Here is a 21,164-nt window from a genome sequence, read left to right on the forward strand (position 1 = left end):
ATCAACCTTTGTGTGTATTAGCTTCCATCACTGCTCAATAAGTTACCCAACAGGATTTATATTAATGAAAGAACTTTTCAACAAGGCTTAGGCCACTTGCCTGCTTCTGCTTGCAGAATGACATTATGTTTGAATTAAGCAGGTTAAACGAGACTAAGACAGAAAGCCAACATCAAGATAGGAAGAATTGTTAGAGGACTTAAAGGATCACATAGATCTTTTGCCATTTCAAGAAAAGTACTGAAAGCTTTGTGTGTTCTTGTAGAACTGGTTCAAAGACAATCACCTGCTCCGTTGCTTTCCAATATGTTCTTGCATGTCTTGCTGATGTCCACACGTTGTCATTGTCAGGCTTCATTACTTACAGCTAGGCTGGCACACTTATGTTTTCAAACAGAAAATAAAATGCTGTGTTATAATTTAATCTCCCTAACAAGAAATAAAAGAGATTTTTTTTTTTGTCTACAGGTGGACAGTCAGCTGCGGTCTTCCAACCGCAGGCTGGAAGACCTGCATGCTCAGCTGCAGGAACTGGATGCTCACATTGTGGTAAAGGGAGGAGAGGAGAATAAAGGTATGTACTGTATGTCAGAAACTGTCAGTGCTGTTGTCAAATCAACTGTGTCCTTTTGTTCCCTTGTGTCTGATATTACCAAGAAAGTTTCATATTAGTGAGCAGAACTCCTTTGTGGCAATATTCAGTTAATAGTATTTGTGCTTCAGTGTGGTGAAGTACCTTTATTTGTCAGGTAATAAATCCACCGGATACCATTTTTTAAAATTGTTTGTGTAGGGAAACGCAGGAGAGTTCGAGTCAGACTCCCGTGTCCAGGGCAGGGAGACACAAAACATAGGACTTAATTTAGTCACTGCAAAGTTTGATGACCAAACTAAGCTATTATTTGAAAGCCAATTATCAGTATATGCCAGGGGAAACAAATCTCCATCCGGTGCATTTATTTTTTTTGAAGTTTCTCAGTGATTTCATAAATGAGACTAGTAGCTGTGCTTTAGCATGAAATCAATATAATACTAGAAAATATTCATGGCAGATAATTTAGAGTTGTGCCTGTGAATATCATACGTGTATATGTAATATTACAACAATCATTGTAAGCTTTCTTCATAGTGAATTTTGATTCTTTCTAACACATTCTTGATAAATTGGGGCTGCCTTTGAGTAGTGGAAAAATAAAATGACCTGATGACTTGTCTTTCTGTATTCCATCTGGGTGGGACACCATTTGGAGAAGCCGAAGGTTAAAACTTTACACTTAGTTGCCTGCTGGTAAAAGCTGTAGTGGATCTCTCATCGAACAGACAACAATGACTTAGGCATCACAACTGTTCCCATACTCCAGGATAATTGCACATTCTGCACATTCTGCTACTAAAATTCAAGAGTGACACAATATTATTTGGCATTAAATTAAATCCCTCAAGAGCATTTTCATTTTGGAACACACCATGTGAACCTCCATCTTGTTCCTTTCCATATCATCTCCAACCTTTCTCGTCCCTCCACAGATGAGTGTCCTCAGTCTCCTGGGGCAGAGAGCCGAACGTCAGCCCACAAGGAACGCATCGCTGCCCTGGAGAGACAGCTCAACATCGAGCTCAAAGTCAAACAGGGAGTTGAGAACATGATCCCTATCTACGCCAATGGATCCACCAAGGTACATGCACATATACACACGTGAACACAGCACAACGGGACAAAGTGTAGGACACTAATCACTGACAAGAATAACATTTTGAAGGGTACAGGACACCCACACTATACCCCTCCCCCAGCTGCCTGATAACTGACAGTGTGTGTCTGTGTTTGTGTGTGTACCCACATGATCCACAACCTTGAAATCTGCTGACTCAGATGTATGTGTAGTGCATATAACATATGGCACAGAAGAACCCTTCCCCTGTGCACGTAGCTTATCTCTCGGTTACTGCCAATTTCCCCTCCCCCTATTTTATGCAGCATCTGTTTCACCTAAACACTTCACCTTGCTCTCACACATCCACTTCCCTTTGTGTTTCACTGCTTAAAGACATTAAAGAGGAATATGAGGCTCATTCAATACATCCACATGAGAGAAACACAAACACACACAGCCTTTTTTTTTTTTGTAAAACCTATAACTAGGACAAGGTGACAACACTTTTGCTACGTTTTTCTAATATTTAATATATGGCTTTTTAGCTTCCGATGTGATTAGCTTTTTTTTTTTTTTGTTCCTATTTAAATCAGGACAAGAAGATGCTGCAGACGGCCCAGCAGATGCTCCAGGACAGTAAGACCAAAATCGACATCATCCGCATGCAAATCCGCAAGGCTGTGCAGGCCACCGAGCACAATGACGACACACAGAGTAAGCAGGAGTGACTGGCTAAATGAGTGTATACAAAATATAGCTAACACTCATGTTCTAATGTTGTACCAATATTGCAAAATACACTTGTGACCATGACCTTGCACCATAAGGGTAACGCATTATGTTGGCTGGTAAATTTTTGAGGTAACATTTAAATGTTGTTCATAATATTTGGTCTATAGTCCAGTATGTGGTTGCAATATGAAATGCTTGCAGTCTTGGATTTAAGTTTCTCAAGAAGTTGCGCCAGGTGCATCTACCCAGCGTAAATGGTCTCAGCACAGGAAAAAAAAATACCTGCACACCGACAAAATACTGTATCTACTGTATACTGTAAATAAAACCATAGAACAGATATAAAGTGATATATATCTACAAAACAGTGGACAGCAATAATTTTGACAGACATACTGTAATTACTCCTGGACAGAAGATTTTTTCGTTCGACTGTCAGTGTCAAGTGAGCTAAACTGCCTGTGGTAGCAGACATTTTAAACTGCAGTGTTGTACTTTGTGGTTTATGACAGTGGGCAGCTGGCACTGACAGGATGCTTTTGCCTGGGTCTTGTTCACCCTCTGTGCAATCTGCAGTCTTGCTTTCTTTTTCTCTGCATGTCACACATTTTGTTCTGAGCAGCAGCTCCAGACAGCAGACACAATAGCAGAAACCGATCAATCAGGAGCCGTCCCTCTGTTTTCACATCGCTCAGCCTGGGTCCTGTGGGGAAGAAGATGAAGAGAATAGTTAGGGTTGATACACAATGGGCTGTTGTGCGTGCATGTGCACGTGTGCACAGGTGTGCAGGCCAGTGGGTGGTTGGGACAGACAAACGTGTGAGTGATACAAAGCCTTTGAAATGGCCCACCTGGCACATCACAATCAATCAAATTCACACACAGATGTACACTTAAAAAAGAAGAAGAAAAGTGTTTCTCACTCACACACACACACACACACACACACACACACACACACACACACACACACAAGCAAAGTATTATGTGCTGTGTGTAGAGACCGAGCAACAGCATTGTCTGGGCAGGTGATTGCATGCATTAAATGTGTGGAAGTGTGTTCATGTGGATGTTGCAGTTTTGATGTAGTTGGTCAGAACAACAATCCTGTTCCCTTTTTCTCCTCTTTCTGACACACACTCAGCCACGTATGTTGTGGCAGAGAAATCAATGCCATGTCAGGGCAGGTGAATGAGTTCCAATGGGGCAGTGAGTGCTTTGGCCCATTATGGTCCCTCTGCTGGGAAAACACTGATGACGGTCAGTGGAGTGGGGTGGGATTTTAAAGATGGTGTGTTCCCTTTGGGGCCATATATATTTCTTTCTGCTAATGTCAGACTGAGGGAGGTGATGGCTGTTGAGAAAGTGGGCGTCTTTTAAGGCCAACAAGATAATGGCCATTTGGAGGGATTATTGAAAGGCCTTTTAAGGCCATACTTTATCCCTCTGTCGTCCCTGTGGAAAACCTGCAGGTTTTTCATTGGTCTGCACTGCTCCAACGTGATAAAAGTAGTTCTATAGATGTTAATTACCTGAGCAGCAGTGATTTTGTAGTTAAAGGGAAACTCCCATCGATTTTTACACATCTGTTTATAGGTCTTGGATAGTATGACTGCATATGTGGGGGAAAAAAAGAGAGAGGGAGCTGTGTGAAATCTGATAAACTGCATCAGGTGATGTGACTTGAGTCAGCGTCAGTCTGGGCTGAGGACTACTAAAATCGGGGGTGTGGAGTTAGATAAAAGTGAGCTAACCACACCGCTGTTGCCCGCTCCACATCTCTGCTTGAGGCTAGCAGCTCAAGGCTACATTAGCCACTTCTAGCGTAACACACACGAGTTGCCAGCTGAGCTATTAGCTACACTGTGGGTAAAGTGGATGCCAGGCTTTGACAAGGGAACAGGTTGTTTGGAATAAAAAAGAGGACATCTCGGGTTCTGCTGTGTCAATTGTGATCCTTGTTTGTTTTAGACTGTCCACCGTAAGTCTGGTAGTGTTATAGGAGTGCAATACTAAAAAAGTGGAGTGGTATTTTAGTTCCTCAGAATCTTAACATACATGTAAAGTGTATGCCTTTCTGCACTTTCTCAGTAGGTACTTTACTGCTTGGTAACCTCAACATAACTCTTAATTTCAACACTTTAATTCTCTTCTGTTGTTCCAGTGTCCGACATAGTCTCTGGATCTTTCTTGGTTATTCTCACTCTCTCCTTTAAACCACACACCCACACACACACACACACACACACACACACACACCCACAGGGTTGTGTGTATAGTGTACACAGACAGACAGTCTCCAGGCACCACAACCGGTAGAGGGGGTCATCTAGCAGGGTCTGGGCTCCAGGCAGAACACCTTATTAGGAGATAAAAGCATCCATATCCATCCCCACCCCCACCCCCCTCTCTTTCCCCTTTCTTTCTCCTCCTGTCTCATGCAGAGCTCTGAACAGCTCATAAGTCATAAAAATCATTTTTAATCACTCTGCCATGTCCTTTTGTCTTTCCTCTTCACTAACCCGAAATTCGGAAGTCAGATGCACCTTTTTTGTGCGCTATTTATCCTATTGTCCTTCTGCTTATCTCTTGCCTCCTCTCTCCTCTTCCCATGTCTGTGTGCGCCTCTGTGTTTGTTGCCCACTGAGAGAGGCTGCTACTGTGCCATTAAGCTAACCACTTAGCTGTAATTGTGCTTCGCGGGTGCTGCTCTGAGGCTGACCCCATGTCTGGCTTTCGGAGTGAAGGAGCTTGAGTAATGTTTTTTCCTTTTGACTGATTGTGTCACCCCTAATTTTCTGCTTTAATCTGCTCAGTGTTACCAGGTCTTTTGACTTGAGGGGTCAATAAACAATTGTCAGTGTTTTATCTGAGGCAGCGGTGGCCTTAGATAAAACACCAGACACCAGAGTGTCTGGAAATGTGAAAGTGTATTTCATGTCAAACAATGAACATTTGTTCAATTTTAACCCATTTGTTGGCAGGATATTATTTCTTGTAAAGTTATTTATATAATTTCTGCACTGGTCTTCCGTATTTAATGTCTCTCCTGTAAGTAGGACTTGATTTGTGAAACCATTTGTAACAATGGCAGTTGTTTGTATTAATTGCGACATCAAGATCAGATAGGTGACTTTTCTTTCTAGCTTGGCAAACAACTGAATATCTGTCTTTTTAGTCTTAGCTGGCTAACCTGAGCTAGCAATCAGGAAATTTTATAAAAATAAAAAATGCACGAGAGGGTGTTTTTTAATTCCTTTGTTTGCTTTTAAAGATGGGAGACGGGAGGAAAAAAAACCATTTAGAAACAGAGGGTGGTGCTAAAGATATTGCTGGTCAGTGGGGAGACGAAGAGGCTGCTTACCTCCCTCCAGCCACTGCTAATGTTTTCTTTGTCTGATTCTTGTGTAATGAATGACATGCATTAAGGCATTAAATTAACTTAGTGCGCCCAGGGGAGTTCCCTATAACACACCGCTGCCAAAACAAATGACTGTAGTTTCAACATCATCTGCACCTTTTTAACTGAATGAAAGGTGCAAGCATGATTAAAACGTCTTATGCGATCACAGCCTCAGCTGCATTGTTTGATGTAAGCAGTCCATAGTAACGTTGTTTGTCTGCTCCACCACTGCAGGTAACCAGGACCTGTGCGGGGTGGAGCTGCGTATTGAAGAGCTGAGGCATCACTACAGGGTGGAGCATGCTGTCGCTGAGGGGGCCAAAAATGTGCTCAGGCTTCTGGGGGCCAGCAAGGTTCAGGACAAGAAAGCCCTGTCCGAGGTTAGACTGGACACACACATACCCTGCAAAGGCAGACGCCAGCCTGCTCTTCTTCTTTTGAGCTACCTTTACCTTGAGACAAACACATTTTAACTCCAATAACCTGTTGGTTTTCCCCCACTGCAGAAATTTTCCTGTACAGCAACCTATTTTGTTATATGTATATACTTACAGTTTTACTGTAACGTTACCTTCCAACTGGGTCTTGAGTTATCTTTGGATTTGTTACCTAGTCTAAAATCTTTCCCTTAAATCTGTGTTTTGTGCTGAACACAAATATAGCAGCATCATGGCATGATACGGTGTCAGGCTGTGATCAGCTCTATCCTCATGGATCCAGCAGAGGCACAAAGCAATTGAAATCCAAAGTTGTTTCAGCTACTGCACAGTCTCACTTCCTTCTACCATGTGAGAGATGTCTTATCGACAGCAGCTGCTACATTACATACTGTATTGTCCAACCACTCAAAATAACTGAATCTGTGGTGGTGTTGAAAGGGTTGCTGATCTCATGTGCTGAGATTTCTGGTATTTAAAACTCACTCTTAAGTCTGTAGTGTTTTGAAACAAAAACACGTCACTGACACACCCCATTTTGTCTTTAAATATCGTAGTACCAGCAGATATTGGCTTTTGATTTCTACAGACAAATATAAGCCTGAAAAGCAAATATCAAACCAGTAGTTTACTGCTGTAAATTGCGACTAAAATAGGATGGTAGGGATGGATTTTGCGGGCCATGAGATTGGATAGAGAGTTAACAGTTTACTCAAAGTCCACCCAAAGATGTAAGTAGTCAGCCAGGAGAAGATGCGTATTAAAGCTGCTCTGTGTCGATGCTGCGCAGGCGCAGTCTCGTCTGAGCGAGGCATCTCAGCGGTTGGACTTGCTGAGGGATTCTCTTGACCAGCGTCTGGCCGAGCTGCCAGAGGACCACCCCAAGGCCAGCATCATCAAAGAGGAGCTGGTCCTGGCCTCCTCCCCTGCTTTCAGCTCCCGCCACGGTGCCCCCTACCTCCACAACCAGTACAGCACCCTCAACAAACCATCACCCCTCACTGGTACGTTACTGGAAACATACTAGTGTTGACATAGTAAAAGACTGCCACTGCAGAAACTATAAAGAAGTGTCACTGAAACCCCTAGAGAGTGTCCATGTGGAACCATTTGATTAATCAAGGGAGTATGATGAGGTTTTCCCTTCTGCTTTTTGAAATGAAGAAACCAGTCGAATGAGACTTCTTTAGCAAGAAAAGTTATACTGTCTTGAAACATTAAAACAAAAACTGGCATGCTGCACCCACTTTCACTCCTTTGTTTGGTTTAATCAGCTTTTTTACTCGCAACACTGTACAGTAGAAGAGCATGCCATTGTGCATATGGACAGCCATCTGGTTGCAGTTGTTTGGGTCCGTAGTTTGCTGCAACTGAGTTGTTTTCCTCTGTATCCAGGTACCCTACAGGTGCAGCTGCTGGGCTGTGTGGGGTTGTTGGAGGTGGTCCCGGGTCGCAATAAAGGGACAGCTGTCATGCTGCCCTGTTACAGCCCTGGAGACACAAGGTCTTTCATGAGGGGCAGCAAGGGACTCTACGGACGGAGCGGTTCGGTCAGCGGGAAGACACCCAGCAAGACAGACGAGCTCTCATGTAAGCATGTCTAAGAATATTCATGGCTAATGAACACTACCTTAAGGTATATAAAATCTAGTTCAACAGGTTTAAAAATAAATAATCTGTTTTGCTTTGAATTAACATTGTACCCCTTTATGCACTTAGTTCATTTTAAGATGATAGATTTTTTTCTTTACAAATGGTGTACCATGTACTGTCAGTGTCACTGCTGTATAGGAATGTCACCTATAGAGGAAATAAAATTTGCTGTGTGTGTGTGTGTGTGTGTGTGTGTGCGTGCGTGTGCGTGTGCGTGTGCAGCTGAGGTGAGTGCTGTGCTAAAGCTGGATAACACAGTGGTTGGCCAGACAGCTTGGAGGACTGTTGGAGAACAGGCCTGGGACCAGACCTTTACTGTGGAGCTAGAGAGGGTCAGTACACATACACACAAACCAGCAGAGTGCATTGAAGTATCCTTTAAATAAAGTGAAACTTTTTTTTTTTTTTCCCCAAAATGGATTTCCATGTGTCGCTGTGTGTGTGTTTTAGTCGAGGGAGATGGAGATCGCAGTTTACTGGAAGGATTATCGCTCGCTGTGTGCTCTGAAGTACCTGAAGCTGGAGGAGTTCCTGGACAACCAGAAACACAGAGTTCAGCTGGAGCTGGAGCCTCAGGGCCTGCTGCTGGCTGAGGTACACGCCAACACACGCACACGCACACGCACACGCACACGCACATGCACACGCACTCAAATCTTGGCATTAACTGACAGAACAATAGAAAATGGGAAGAGGGACAGCTACAGACCAAAGTGGACTCAGATGTCTCTGCATACATGATACCCATCTATGTAAATGCTATAAAAAACACAAAGATATTCAAATGTGCAAACATACAATTGCCCACACACACACACACACACACACACACAAGCTGTCAGATGCACCTGTCCATAAAAACCCTGCTTTGATATATCATACTTGAAAGGTTCAACCATCTGAGTGAGATATCTTACCATAAAATGTAGGTGTATAGTTTCCATGTTTTTATGTATCATGTTTGTGTGTATTTTCCAGGTGACTTTTTTTAACCCGGTGATTGAGAGAGTTCCTCGCCTCCAGAGGCAGAAGAAAGTCTTTTCTAAGCAGCAAGGTGAGGCAGAGACAGAGCAGACAGGAGACAAAGACAAATAAGCTGAACTGGGAAATAACAGTGTTTCACTCCTATATCTTTCCGCTCTGCAGCCTTAGAACAGTTTATATAGAGAAACGTTTTGGGCAAACAATTTGTGTTCAAACTGGCTTTATCTTAATGAGAAAATGAATATGACTAGAAGCAAAGCACACAGCTGTCATACCCTCAGTCCACTGCCTTAGACCACAGCACCCTCTAGTGGTGAATAATCTTGTTTCTTAATGATGATGACAAATTCATTCATGCAGTATTTATTTAAAGTTATAAAAAGTACCTCACTCAAACAAGACGTAAAACAGAGATATTTAAAATCAGGCAAACGCCAAATAAAGCAGGAATGAATCAGGCGGAAGAAGAATTTAGCCAAAGCCCGGAAAGGTCATTCATCCACTTAGATGACTGATGGGAAGGACTAGTCTTTTTCTTTTCCGGTGATCATGGAAGTTTTGGAGTATCATTTAATTTAGAGAAAATTAATAGCAGTCCTGACCCCTTTAGGACTAGCATAACTTGGAAAACAATGAATACACCATGAAGGAACTCATGAACATAAATTCTAGGTTTATAAAAGACTTCTTAATTCGTCAGGGAAAGTGAGGATTTTTTAGACATCTGAGCTGAGGTGGGGTCTGATACAGGACACGTCATATCTACAAAAGAAAATTGTGAGATTCTCGGAAATTTAACTCTTTAGAGCCGCAGTGATTGATTGATGGTGATCTGCCGTGTCACACATACATTAGGTGACTCTCGATGTGAGTGTGTGTGTGTATGTGTGTTTGTGTGTTTCCAGGCAAGGCGTTCCTTCGAGCTCGTCAGATGAACGTGGATATTGGCACGTGGGTGAGGCTGCTTCGAAACGCCATTCCCACCGTCAACAACTCAGGAACCTACAGTCCCAACGCGCACAGCCTAACACTCAACTCCGGGTGAGACACACACACAATGGTGCCTAAGCCGCAGAGGTGCACACACTCCACTTAATTCTACTGGAGAAACACTCAGCATCTACGTGTGACGTTTGATAGCGGTCGGCCAGACTTTGCTATCAAACAGCAGCAGTATTCCTTGATCCTTATTCCTTGTGTTTCCAGGCAAAGAATAAAGCACGTGATGCTTTCTCTGCCCCACGTCTAACAACCCTTCTGTGTTCTGTTTTTGTCTGTTCATTCGTCTGTCTACATCGCCGTGCTGGTCTGTTTGTGTGTGTCTGTGTGAATTTTTCAGGGAGATCTCAGTGGAGAAGTTGAGTCTGGACAGCGACACTCCGATAAGAGGCGATTACAGGAGAGACACGGACACACACACCCCGGTGAGACAGACAGAGAGAGAGGAAGCCTGGGAAATGGGGGAGGTGTGTGTGAGTGCTTCCGTCTACTGTAGTAAATCCACTCTGTTAGCTATGGGATAAAGAAAATCCATCTGTTGATTATGAAATTAAAGACCCAAGCCTTGATCCACAAGTAGAGAAAAGAGTAACTCTTTGTTTTATCTTTCTGATCAGTGAAGAATGTAATAATCCATAATCCAGGCAATACCAATTACAATACGGGTCAAGTTTGGACTGTATTTTGAAACTGGACAAATTTAGCTTGGATTTGTGTGAGTACAAAAAAAGTGCTTTTCAGGTGGGCTCCATAAAGACTGTATAGTAAGAAAACTGCAATGTTTCTATATATTGAGTCATTTATTTTATTTTGTTTACCCACCTTAGCTCTGTATGCCCATAGTGATCCCAGAAAGCCAATACTGAAAAGGGGATTACAGTATATATCCAGTGCAGACAGCAGGCGATTTGTGGATTGTTACATTCGATCTCCTCTGTGAGACGCACATATGACAGAACGCTTCCAATAACACAGCCAGTGTGATTGTCCTGGACGCGTGCACTTGACCGCAGTGTCTCCAGACACTGAGCTGCATTTGGGTCTTGCCTGTCAGGTTTTAAACAGAGCAGTGAGTTGGCGAATACGTGCTGTTTGTCCATCACATCTTAGCCGTTGTCATAGAACCATGTCTCTCGTCTCATCCATCTTGTGTCCTCTTGTCTCTCTGTCTCTGCGTGTCTCTGTACGTCTTTTCCTTTATGTCTCTTTCCTCGCATGTCCCCCGTCAGGACCGACCGCCAGTCATCGAGCCCTTCTCCCCCCCAGACCTCACCCCTGAGTGCCCTGTCCGAACCCCATCTGTTAGCAGGTACACACTCGCGCACAGAATCACTGTATCGATACACGTTTATTTTTTGCCTTATCTGCAATATTTTGTTTTCATATAATTACTGCAATATTGTCCATTTAGTTTGATATTGTCTGTGTATATTATTTTCTTCTATTGTTCAGGACTTTTTCACTGAAGATATTTTGACATGTCACAGTAAGAAAATCACAGGTGTCAATAATAAAATGAGTGACAGCTGAATTCCATGTAGCTGCTTCAGTTTCAGGGTCCTGGTGTTGTGCGTTCTGGTTCACTGTCACACTTACTGGGACACTTGACTAGAACAGAACGATTGTTAATGTTATTAGTAACACCTGTGCTTATTCCTCTATGACAAGTTAAACATTTCTTCTCTGAAAAAGGCCTATCCATTAGCACGAGATGCTTTAAAGAGTACTCTACCCACTGACTGGGTGTGTCAATCTTTCCAGTAAGCAGAAGAAAGGTCCTCTGTCCCTCCAGGACTTCAGGCTGATCGCTGTGTTGGGCAGGGGACACTTTGGGAAGGTACAGTTTCATAATAGGGCCTTAGGGTTTTGTTTTGTTTTTTTTGTTGTTTTTTTTTTTAAATTAGTGAGACCTTTTAACTTGGAATCAACCAAACAAGTCAGTATTAACACAAAGAACAAGGGAGGGGAGTTGTTGAATTTAAGATGATCAATATGTGCACAAATACAGTTACTTGATGTCACAAAAACTCTTGGACTTGCAGCTGACATTTTTGTAGAAATAAAGAAAAGGCAGAAAGTGACATGATATTTCTGTCATAACAAGAAAACCACCCATACAAGACAGTGTGTAAAAAGCCTTTTTGTGTTCTTCATGCCATTAGGTGTCTGTATTTATGCATATATTGAGCATATTTTCCCACTTTTTCCTGCATTTAATGGCTTCCTTCCTTTTTTCTTTGTGAAATTTTTAACTTCACATGCAAAGTGAGCTTGAAAACCCAATAGAAAATTGTTTCATACATATAGATCATGCTCATTCAAAAAGCACTTGCTGTAAATGTTTAAAGAGCTATAATATAAAGAAGGAAAGTGAGAGTTTAAATCATCTAACATCTTAATAAATTTTGAAAGGTTTCCTCATTAAACCAAAGAACATGCACATCTACAAGCGCTCAGTTTCATTTCTACGGCTTTTGTACATTTTTAAAAAAAAAAAAAAAAAAAAGTGAGTTTTTTCTGCTTGTGTCCGTGTCTCTCTAGGTGTTGTTGTCAGAGTACAAGAAGACAGGCACGATGTACGCCATCAAAGCCCTGAAGAAAGGGGATATCATAGCCCGGGATGAGGTGGAAAGGTGTGTGTGTTGATATGTTTACTAATCTGCGTGTTCCTGTGTTTGTGTGCTTGGTTGCGGGTTTTTTAGCCTGGATCTTCTGAGCTCCAGTAATGCATTTCACTGCACAGTATTCATCTGTGCTGGTGTGCCTTGAGTCACCATGATTACAAGTAATCTGTGGGCTGAGTGTGGATGTCTCATTGACCAAAAATAAACATTATCTAATTATGTGTAAATGTGTCTAATTTTTTCCTCGAATCTTTTTCCTCCCCCTGCCTCATTTTTCTCTGCTTTCCGCCTTCTCCTTCACATCCCTGCACCTCTTGTTTATCTCTCTCTCCTCCCTCCTTACTCTCCTCCTTCTCTTGTGCCTCTTCATCCTCCTCCTCCTCCTTTCCACATTTTTTCTCCTCCCCCTCCAGTCTGATGTGCGAGAAGCGCATTTTTGAGATCGTGAACATGTCACACCATCCATTCCTGGTCAACCTGTTCGCGTGTTTCCAGACGCCAGAGCACGTGTGTTTTGTTATGGAGTACACAGCGGGAGGTGACCTGATGATGCACATCCACACAGACGTCTTCACAGAGCCAAGAGCCGTGTATGTGTGTGTGTGTGTGTGTGTGTGTGTGTGTGTGTGTGTGTATGAGAGAAAGGAAATCCTAAATGAAGAATTTATAATTGGAGAGTTTTTTTAAATATTTAATTATATTTTATTTTATATGTTACTATTTGTTTGTTTGGTGAATCTGTAAACTTTGCACGTTCCACAAATTAAGGCTCCAACAGAAGTCTATTAAGTTCCGATAGCAGGGAAAAGGAGTTTAAAGTAACTCACAAACCTCTCACGCCCTGAAAATGATTACATTTCAAAGTTAAGTGACAAATTTGTTCAGTAGTTCCAATTAATAAACATTTTATGTTGTTAAAGCCCCAAAAAGATTTACCTTTATCTGCATTTTGGAGGCCATTGTTAACAGTTACATTGAATTGGAATGTAATGCATCATACTTAGAACCTTTGAACCTCATTTCTGTAATTTGTTCGTATCCAGTGTTGTATCCAGTACATTCAATAAACTTAACAATCAGTCATTTTCAGTAAACATGGCAGGTACCGAAACCTACAATTTTGACATTGAAGACTTGTGTTTACAATGGTAGTAGTAGTCATAGTAGTCGTAGTAGTAGTACTAGTAGTAGTATGTATATTTTTGTTCTAAATCCACAGAAGCAGTGCCCCTCATCCATATTGCCAGTGCCCTTCGCAGAGCAGTAAAACTACTGTTGCCAGCTGGCAAACAGCTGGCAAGCAGCTGTTTGCCAGCCCTCAGACAGTCGTTTTGGTTGTGGTCGCTAGTGGTCTGGTAGCAGACTTAGTGTTATTTGTTATGTGGCTCGAATTTTATTCCCTGATAGTGCAGCTGCATCATAATGTTTCTTTGGTTTAACTTCAGGTTTTACGCGGCCTGCGTGGTTCTTGGACTTCAGTTCCTTCATGACCATAAGATTGTGTACAGGTGAGTGGAACTCACACAAACCAACCTATGGAGAGGAATTAGACTCAAAATGGTCACAAATGTGTATGACGTGACAAATAAGATTTACAAATGTGTACAATGATTTGTGCATAGTTTCGGGTACACACAAATGCGTCCAGCCAGTGCAGGAAAAAAGCTAATGCCAGCTAAAGCTAACCGTAACCACCGGGGGGTGTGTATGTGAAAACACAGTTCTATCGAAAGGAACACACATTTCGACGGGGGAATAGACAAGACCTGCTGTGAAGCAGAAGAACAGTAGCTTATTTAAACCATATATTTACATTTATCGGCTACAGGCTAAATGTATGTGTTCTAATTGAGGGTTGACAAGCTATTCTGTCTATTTAGAAAAACCTCTTTCCCACTTTGAAATTACACATGAATTCACCGAAAGCCCAGATGTCCCCGTTTTCCACCAGCACTTATATGCAGCATGCATTTGTGGAGCTCAGTGGAGCTGGAGACCATGAAGAGAGTCTCAAAACTCCACCGGCAAACACATTTGTGACCATTTACACTGTCATTACATTCAATACAAACCTGTCTCATCACATAATAGCCAAGGTGTAAAAAAAAAAAAAAAAAAAAAGACTATATCTACTACAGTAGCAAAACAGCCTACAAAAAAAAACACCACCTACCCACTCAAATCTTAAAAGGTGTCCAATGGAGGTGTAACACCTCCACCAAGCTCTGTGTTTCTCGTCATTGTGGATTTTTGAACCAATTAAAAAAGAATGATCTGAAAAGAACATTTTCAGCCAAAGCTTCCGATTTTCTGGAATAAATCTTCCTAAATTCTTCTTAAATGCTTCAACTTTTTTTTGTGTCTCTTAAACTCCGTGTGTACCCTCTGCCGTGCTTGGTGAGATACTGAAAGAGACACGGATTCTCACCCACATCTTTTCACCTTCTCCTCTCTCCCAGAGACCTCAAGCTTGACAACCTGCTGCTAGACACAGACGGTTATGTGAAGATCGCTGACTTCGGACTGTGTAAAGAAGGTGGATATCGATGTTACTGGCAGATGGGCTCATTTCATTTCTCATGTTGCATCCGAGTCCAGTTTGCCTAGAAGTGTTCAGCCACAAACAATTTCACCTTTTCACCTTTCTAGGGATGGGTTATGGGGACCGAACCAGCACATTCTGTGGGACTCCAGAGTTTTTGGCCCCAGAGGTCCTAACAGATACATCCTACACCAGAGCAGTGGACTGGTGGGGACTGGGGGTCCTCATCTATGAAATGCTGGTGGGAGAGGTGAGAACTAATCCACATCCACAAAGCCTTTACAGTGTCCGTGGGGGAACAGCTGACCAAATGTTCTGTGAACACACATTATCACATTTATCTAATGTCACACTGTGCTTTCACAGCAGAGACTGTAGATGAGACAGTTTTCCTCTGGAGATATGACAGCTGACTTTGATCATGTCCTAATTTTGAAATGTTTTGGAATTGCACAAAACAGTGAATTTAACAAGAGTGCAAAAAAATAAAAGATGGGCTGGAATTCAAATTCGGTCTGGGAAATTAGATGTTGTCAAACCACGGTCTCTCTGCAAACCATAACCCATGTGAACAACTAGTATTGAAAGTATATTAAAAACATCATGAAGATTTAGCCTGAATGGTTATGAAAATTAAATTTTCATTGTGGTATCAAAGTCTATGTATCCGTAAAATGGCAAAATAAAAGAATTAAGCATATTGCAATGTGCTGAATGTGTTAACTCTTAAAAGCCTTATTTATATTCCTACATACCTGCACAAAGGAGACTAGATGTGCAATATGTCCTGTTTTTATTTTGCAGTATATCTAAGATATGACAAGTCTCTCTGTACGACACATGACATGTTCACTGTGGTATTGATTTCTGAATTTCAAATTTCTAAAATGGATTTGATCGAGTTAAGTGTATTTCTGTGTATCCTTCCCTTTGGGTGTGTGTGTGTGTGTGTGTGTGTGTGTGTGTGTGTGTGTGTGTGTGTGTGTGTGTGTGTGTGTGTGTGTGTGTGTGTGTGTGTGTGTGTGTGTGTGTGTGTAGTCTCCATTCCCAGGGGATGATGAGGAGGAGGTGTTTGACAGCATCGTGAATGATGAAGTCCGCTACCCACGCTTCCTCTCCACTGAGGCAATTGGCATCATGAGAAGGGTAAGAATACACACATAAATACACAGCACTGTCGTGAAAAACGCTGAGCTTACGTGATACACGAAAGACTTACTCACCAACATAGTTGACAAACTGGCAAATCCACTTACTCGGACGTCACGTTAATGTTTGACTGTACATCCTCTTACAACTTCTTTTTCTTGTGTGTGTGCGTGTTATCACAAGCAGCTATTAAGGAGGAACCCTGAGAGAAGACTGGGCTCTGGTGAGAAGGATGCAGAGGAGGTGAAGAAGCAGCCATTTTTCAGAGTAAGTACACTCAATGCTGTTTTTTTTTTTTTTTGTTTTGTTTGTCTTTTATGGGTAAGGAAGAGCAATTGTGACCATTGAAAGTGTGCAAAGGTTTTTCCACAGGCGAGCATGACAAGGTTGAGGAAAATGTTTACCTTGATGATGTGTTGAAGGTGTGCTGCCATGTTTGAAACTGATCTGCTGACCAAATAGCACAGAAATCGCCCACATCTTATTGTGTAGACCTGTTCTAATGTGAGTCAGCAGCAGGAAATATTCAGTTTGCGCCAGCAGTAACAGATCTGATTAGGCTGAAAGCAGGAGGTCGAGCAAGTCGTCCATTAATCGCTCGTTTGGCGGTTCAGTCACTGGCTCCACCTATCAAAAAAACAGGCAGCTTTACATGTCTTTTTTGACATTTTAAAGGAAATATATGCAGAGCTAAGAAAGATTAGTTGATTGTGAATCAACCTTTTTACTTATTTCCTGTCTCTTTTTCTCCATCTCCCTCCAGAATGTAGACTGGGAGGCGTTGCTGCAAAGAAAGGTGCCCCCCCCCTTTGTCCCCTCCATCGGTGGCAAAGAAGACGTCAGTAACTTTGACGAGGAGTTCACCACCGAACCTCCGACCCTCACACCCCCTCGTGAGCCCCGCGTGCTCTCCCGCAAAGACCAGGACAGCTTCCGGGACTTTGACTACGTCTCTGACCTCTGCTAGTGGGCTGTTGGCTCACAGACTTCGAGGAATGTTCGATTGCGAGGGCTTCACGATGGTTTTAGTTGGAGCGGACCGACAGACTCTCCTGACTGTCGGCTGACTGTTTGTCTGCCCTTAATTACACTGTGAATGAATGCGGAGAAACCGAAGGAAGTCGGTCTGTGTTTTGTGTGTCTGCAGGATTTTAAAGATGGAGGACTGGGGAAATAAAAGCTGGGACAGATAGCTGATGGGGTTAAATGTTCCATCACAAATGAAGGATGAATGAAGGCCCCCTCTCCAACCATTGTACAACACACCAGGGACTTGTTTATCTTGCAAACATTAGCCTATAAAATGCCTCCTCCCATCCTCCTATGTGTCAGTGTAGTCACCTGTGCAGCTGTGAGAGGACGAGCTCTTTGTACTGTTGACTGTTGCTAAGTCGCCTCTTATACCAATGCCTTACATTTGTACTTGTATTTGATCAATAGTAGAGTGTGTTGTTTTTATTTTGTAACTGTTTGTATACAGCAGCCGGAATAGCGATGTGACGTGCTGTAGAAATTCTCTCAACTTATCTTTTTTTTTTTTTTTTTTTTAAAGAGGATTTGCTTGTCAGAGGGGAATTAGTTACGTTCAGAGTAAATTTGTACTCAAAACTTTTCCTGCAGTTGTATGATGATGACCCTCAGTCATGCTGACCGATGCTAGGCGAGTTATGAGTTAACTATGGGGTAAAGAACCACTGTCTTACTTAGCTGCAATGGACCTTTCATGGGACATCTACCAACCACTTTTTAAAATTTTTGTTGCTTTTTGTTTTAATTTCTGTGACAAAATCCAACAACAATTTGCAAATTAGTCCTATTTGATGACAGTCAGTGCATTGTTCAATACCCTGCACATGCTTTAGGTTTTTTAATATTTAGGTGTTATACATAACATGTGTAGCAAACACAGACACGACCATCAGCATAAAAGCTATGTGGCGAGCAGGTTATTTAATTTTTTTTTAATTGGGGGGGAAAAAAATCTGAACACTAAGACTTGATGAACAAGTAAGAGACTATCCATTATGGGTTTGAGACAAATTCATGCAGTTATCTAGATGCTACCAGAGTTTTGTGAATATGAAGTAATTTCCCTCCAAGACATTTACAGACTTCAAACTCAGCAAACAACTGTAGCAGTTGTTTTAGTGTCTGTTTGAAGAAGTTGAGCCACCCACAGGTTAAAATCTACAAATTGTGGTCACTGCAGGGTTTGGTTTCCATCATAGTGATAAAATCCTCTTTGTTTAAACCAAAACTGATTGATATCTTAGTACTTTTTTGAAAATCTGGGTGGCACCACTAGCAAAACAAACCTCCAGCCACTTTTCCACAGTAGAACAAATTAGGGAGCTCGCTGCAGTCAGCACAGCCTTAGATCCAAGCTAAGAAGTTCTCTTGGCAATACATTTCAAAATGAACGCTAACATTAGAGGGAAACAGACTGATAAACGTCGGAAAAATATGAGCCAGTGGTTTAAACATCTGTGACACATAACCATTTCTGAGTACAGGAGAGGTTTGTTCTGAGGCTGGATGTATGATGGCGTAGATTTTACTTATCTTGTGTATGACAATACAAAACCATGTGAGAGTATGAGATGACTTATTTTATAAAGAAAACCTGGAGTGAATATTATGTCTGTTTATTGTTGTTATGGGCATGGAAGTTTTCATTCAAGTACAGGTACAGGAAAGAGAAGTTAAAAGCAATAAGACCTCAGATGCATAGAAATACAGAAATACTTTTTTACTGCATCACTGTGAACAAATGGGTCAAGATCCAAATTGGTCACTGATGAATCCTGATGTGATAATGTGATCATATTTCACCATCTTTATACAAAATTGTGATCATAATCATTTTGACCTACAACTGAAAATTATTTTCATTATAGAGTAATGTGTTGATTGTGTATTGCATTCGCTGCAGGGATACATACTCTACTGCGCGTCTTACAACTCTCATACTTACAACACGGCAGTGTGTATACAGTCAGAACAACATAAAAACACAGAATTTGAGAAGTTGGAACCAGAGAGTGGTTGGGGTTTTGGCTTTACAAATGACTTAAGTGATCTGATTGATTATCAAACGGTTGGGCGATTAATTTGTTGTGATGGATAATCGACTCATGAAAACTTTTTTGTTGTTTTTGATTGGATGCCATTAATTTGATATCATTACCTCACTTCTACGACCCAGTAGCTCTTTAAGGTTTGGCTCCAGGATCCCAGTAGGGGACTCATAGAAGTTGTGGGGAACACCTGGGGCCGTTGACTTACTGTAGGCCTGCCACTATAGATTATGGTCACTATCAGTTTTTCTGCTGAATATTCCATCGATTTATGGATGGATGTTTGATCTATTAAAGACCAGAAAATAGTACAAATAACAATTTCCCCTCACAATTTCCCAGAGGTCAAAGTGGCATTTCAGGTTGCTTGTTTTGTCCAACTAAAGAGTCCAAAACATTAAGTTATTCAGTTTACTCGGATTTAAGACGAGGAAAAGCATCAAATTCTAACATTTGAGAAGCCGGCACCAGAGAATGTTTGGCATTTTTTCATGAAAATGAATTCAAGATTAATTGATTATGAAAATAGTTGCCAATTAACTTTCCATTGATCAACAAAATTATTAATTGACTAATCGTTTCAGCTTTATGTTTATCTTTGACAAACATCTTATCAAAGTACTTAGCTGGAGTTTACAAAACATTGTCAGCTCAAGGTCCACTTACTGGCTTGTGCTGAAGCTTTCGATCATAGCGCACAGCTTCTTCAGCAAATGGAGTTTGCCCAGCTGTCACTGACCTATGGAAGTTAAAGTTATCATGATTATAAGTTTGAATACCTGCAGTTCCATGAAAACTGAACAAACTCCATCTGCTGATGAAGACCTTGTGATATGGTCAAAAGCACCAGAACAAGCCAAGTCCAGTGTTGTTTCCGGGGTCAAGAATGAACTGTCAAGCTCTACTTTTTGGTCAACATGGATGAGAATACCAGTATGAAGGTCAACAGTTCCTTAGTAAATTAGCAATCGGTTAGTCATCGGTTCCACTTTCTGATAAGGCAACATGTATAAAGGGTTTATGTTTTTAAATCATGGCTTTATTAATGGTTAATATAATTTACAAATGCTTTTGTAGACCAGTAATAAGCCATTAATAAGAACAACTTTTGGGTTGCCAGGTTGTGGAAAATCCTCCTCTAGCACGACACTCCTGTCTTTTTCGCTCTGTAATTCATTAGGGAGACCCCTCCAACGGACTGTTCAAATGCCTACCCTCTGGAAAAGGGCTGCAGGACATCTGGACCAAAGTCCTGCAGACTTGATGGACTGCAGAACCCAGGACTTATTAACATGTATAACTTCAGGTGACTGACTAAGTTTTGCTAATAGCTCATTAGAAATGGAGAAAGCAGAGACCCTTTATTGATGTCCCACTAACATTTATAACTCCAAGCCTGGTGACTTATTAGAAAGTTTGAAAACCTAAGTCCTTATTAATGGTTTGCCAAGACTTAGAGTTCCACTGTTAGTGAACAGAAACACACTGCCATGTTATTACAGAAACATTTTATTTAAACAGGGCTCAGAGTCCTTATTTAAACAACAGAACTGGAACAGCTCTTACCATCAACACTTGACATTTACTGTACTGTTTTCTGCTTGCTTGTACTATTTTATGTTTTGCATGTATATCAGCAGCTAGTCAAACTCTACGTATGAGTTATTCAATGGTTATTCCATAATAAGTCTGCAGTTGTAGAGGTTAATATAAATAAATAAAATAAATAATAAAAAAAATAGATTTAGGTCCAGGTGTCCTGCAGCCCTTTACCAGAAGATACTGTAAGTGGTCAAACAGTCCATTGGAGGGGTCTTCTTGATGAATGGAAGAGCTAAAAAGACAAAAGTGTTGTGCTGGAGAAGGATTTTTCACAACCTGGCAACCCAAAAGTTATTTCTTACAAATT

The 21,164-nt window shown here is 41.5% G+C and overlaps 1 protein-coding gene across 3 annotated transcripts in view; it reads left to right on the forward strand.

Moving 5' to 3' along the window:
- pkn1a (protein kinase N1a) overlaps positions 1–18,811 on the forward strand; it is a 52,746-nt gene extending 33,935 nt beyond the window's left edge. Inside the window, exons 3-23 of one of the 3 annotated variants that reach the window (XM_040145550.1) lie at positions 469–574; positions 1,528–1,676; positions 2,249–2,369; positions 6,025–6,170; positions 7,018–7,231; positions 7,623–7,817; positions 8,103–8,212; positions 8,331–8,474; positions 8,859–8,934; positions 9,770–9,905; positions 10,204–10,330; positions 11,093–11,172; positions 11,625–11,700; positions 12,405–12,496; positions 12,901–13,077; positions 13,933–13,995; positions 14,947–15,023; positions 15,137–15,279; positions 16,068–16,175; positions 16,365–16,445; positions 16,942–17,145. In XM_040145550.1, coding sequence (XP_040001484.1) covers positions 469–574; positions 1,528–1,676; positions 2,249–2,369; positions 6,025–6,170; positions 7,018–7,231; positions 7,623–7,817; positions 8,103–8,212; positions 8,331–8,474; positions 8,859–8,934; positions 9,770–9,905; positions 10,204–10,330; positions 11,093–11,172; positions 11,625–11,700; positions 12,405–12,496; positions 12,901–13,077; positions 13,933–13,995; positions 14,947–15,023; positions 15,137–15,279; positions 16,068–16,175; positions 16,365–16,445; positions 16,942–17,145 — 2,625 coding nt within the window. Of the gene's footprint in view, positions 1–468; positions 575–1,527; positions 1,677–2,248; positions 2,370–6,024; positions 6,171–7,017; positions 7,232–7,622; positions 7,818–8,102; positions 8,213–8,330; positions 8,475–8,858; positions 8,935–9,769; positions 9,906–10,203; positions 10,331–11,092; positions 11,173–11,624; positions 11,701–12,404; positions 12,497–12,900; positions 13,078–13,932; positions 13,996–14,946; positions 15,024–15,136; positions 15,280–16,067; positions 16,176–16,364; positions 16,446–16,941 lie in introns of all 3 variants that reach the window. The other 2 variants (XM_040145549.1, XM_040145551.1) reach the window with 2 other exon arrangements.
- Positions 18,812–21,164: the final 2,353 nt, after the last annotated feature.

Source organism: Xiphias gladius, chromosome 15 (genome assembly GCF_016859285.1).
Source record: "Xiphias gladius isolate SHS-SW01 ecotype Sanya breed wild chromosome 15, ASM1685928v1, whole genome shotgun sequence".
NCBI lineage: Eukaryota > Metazoa > Chordata > Actinopteri > Istiophoriformes > Xiphiidae > Xiphias > Xiphias gladius.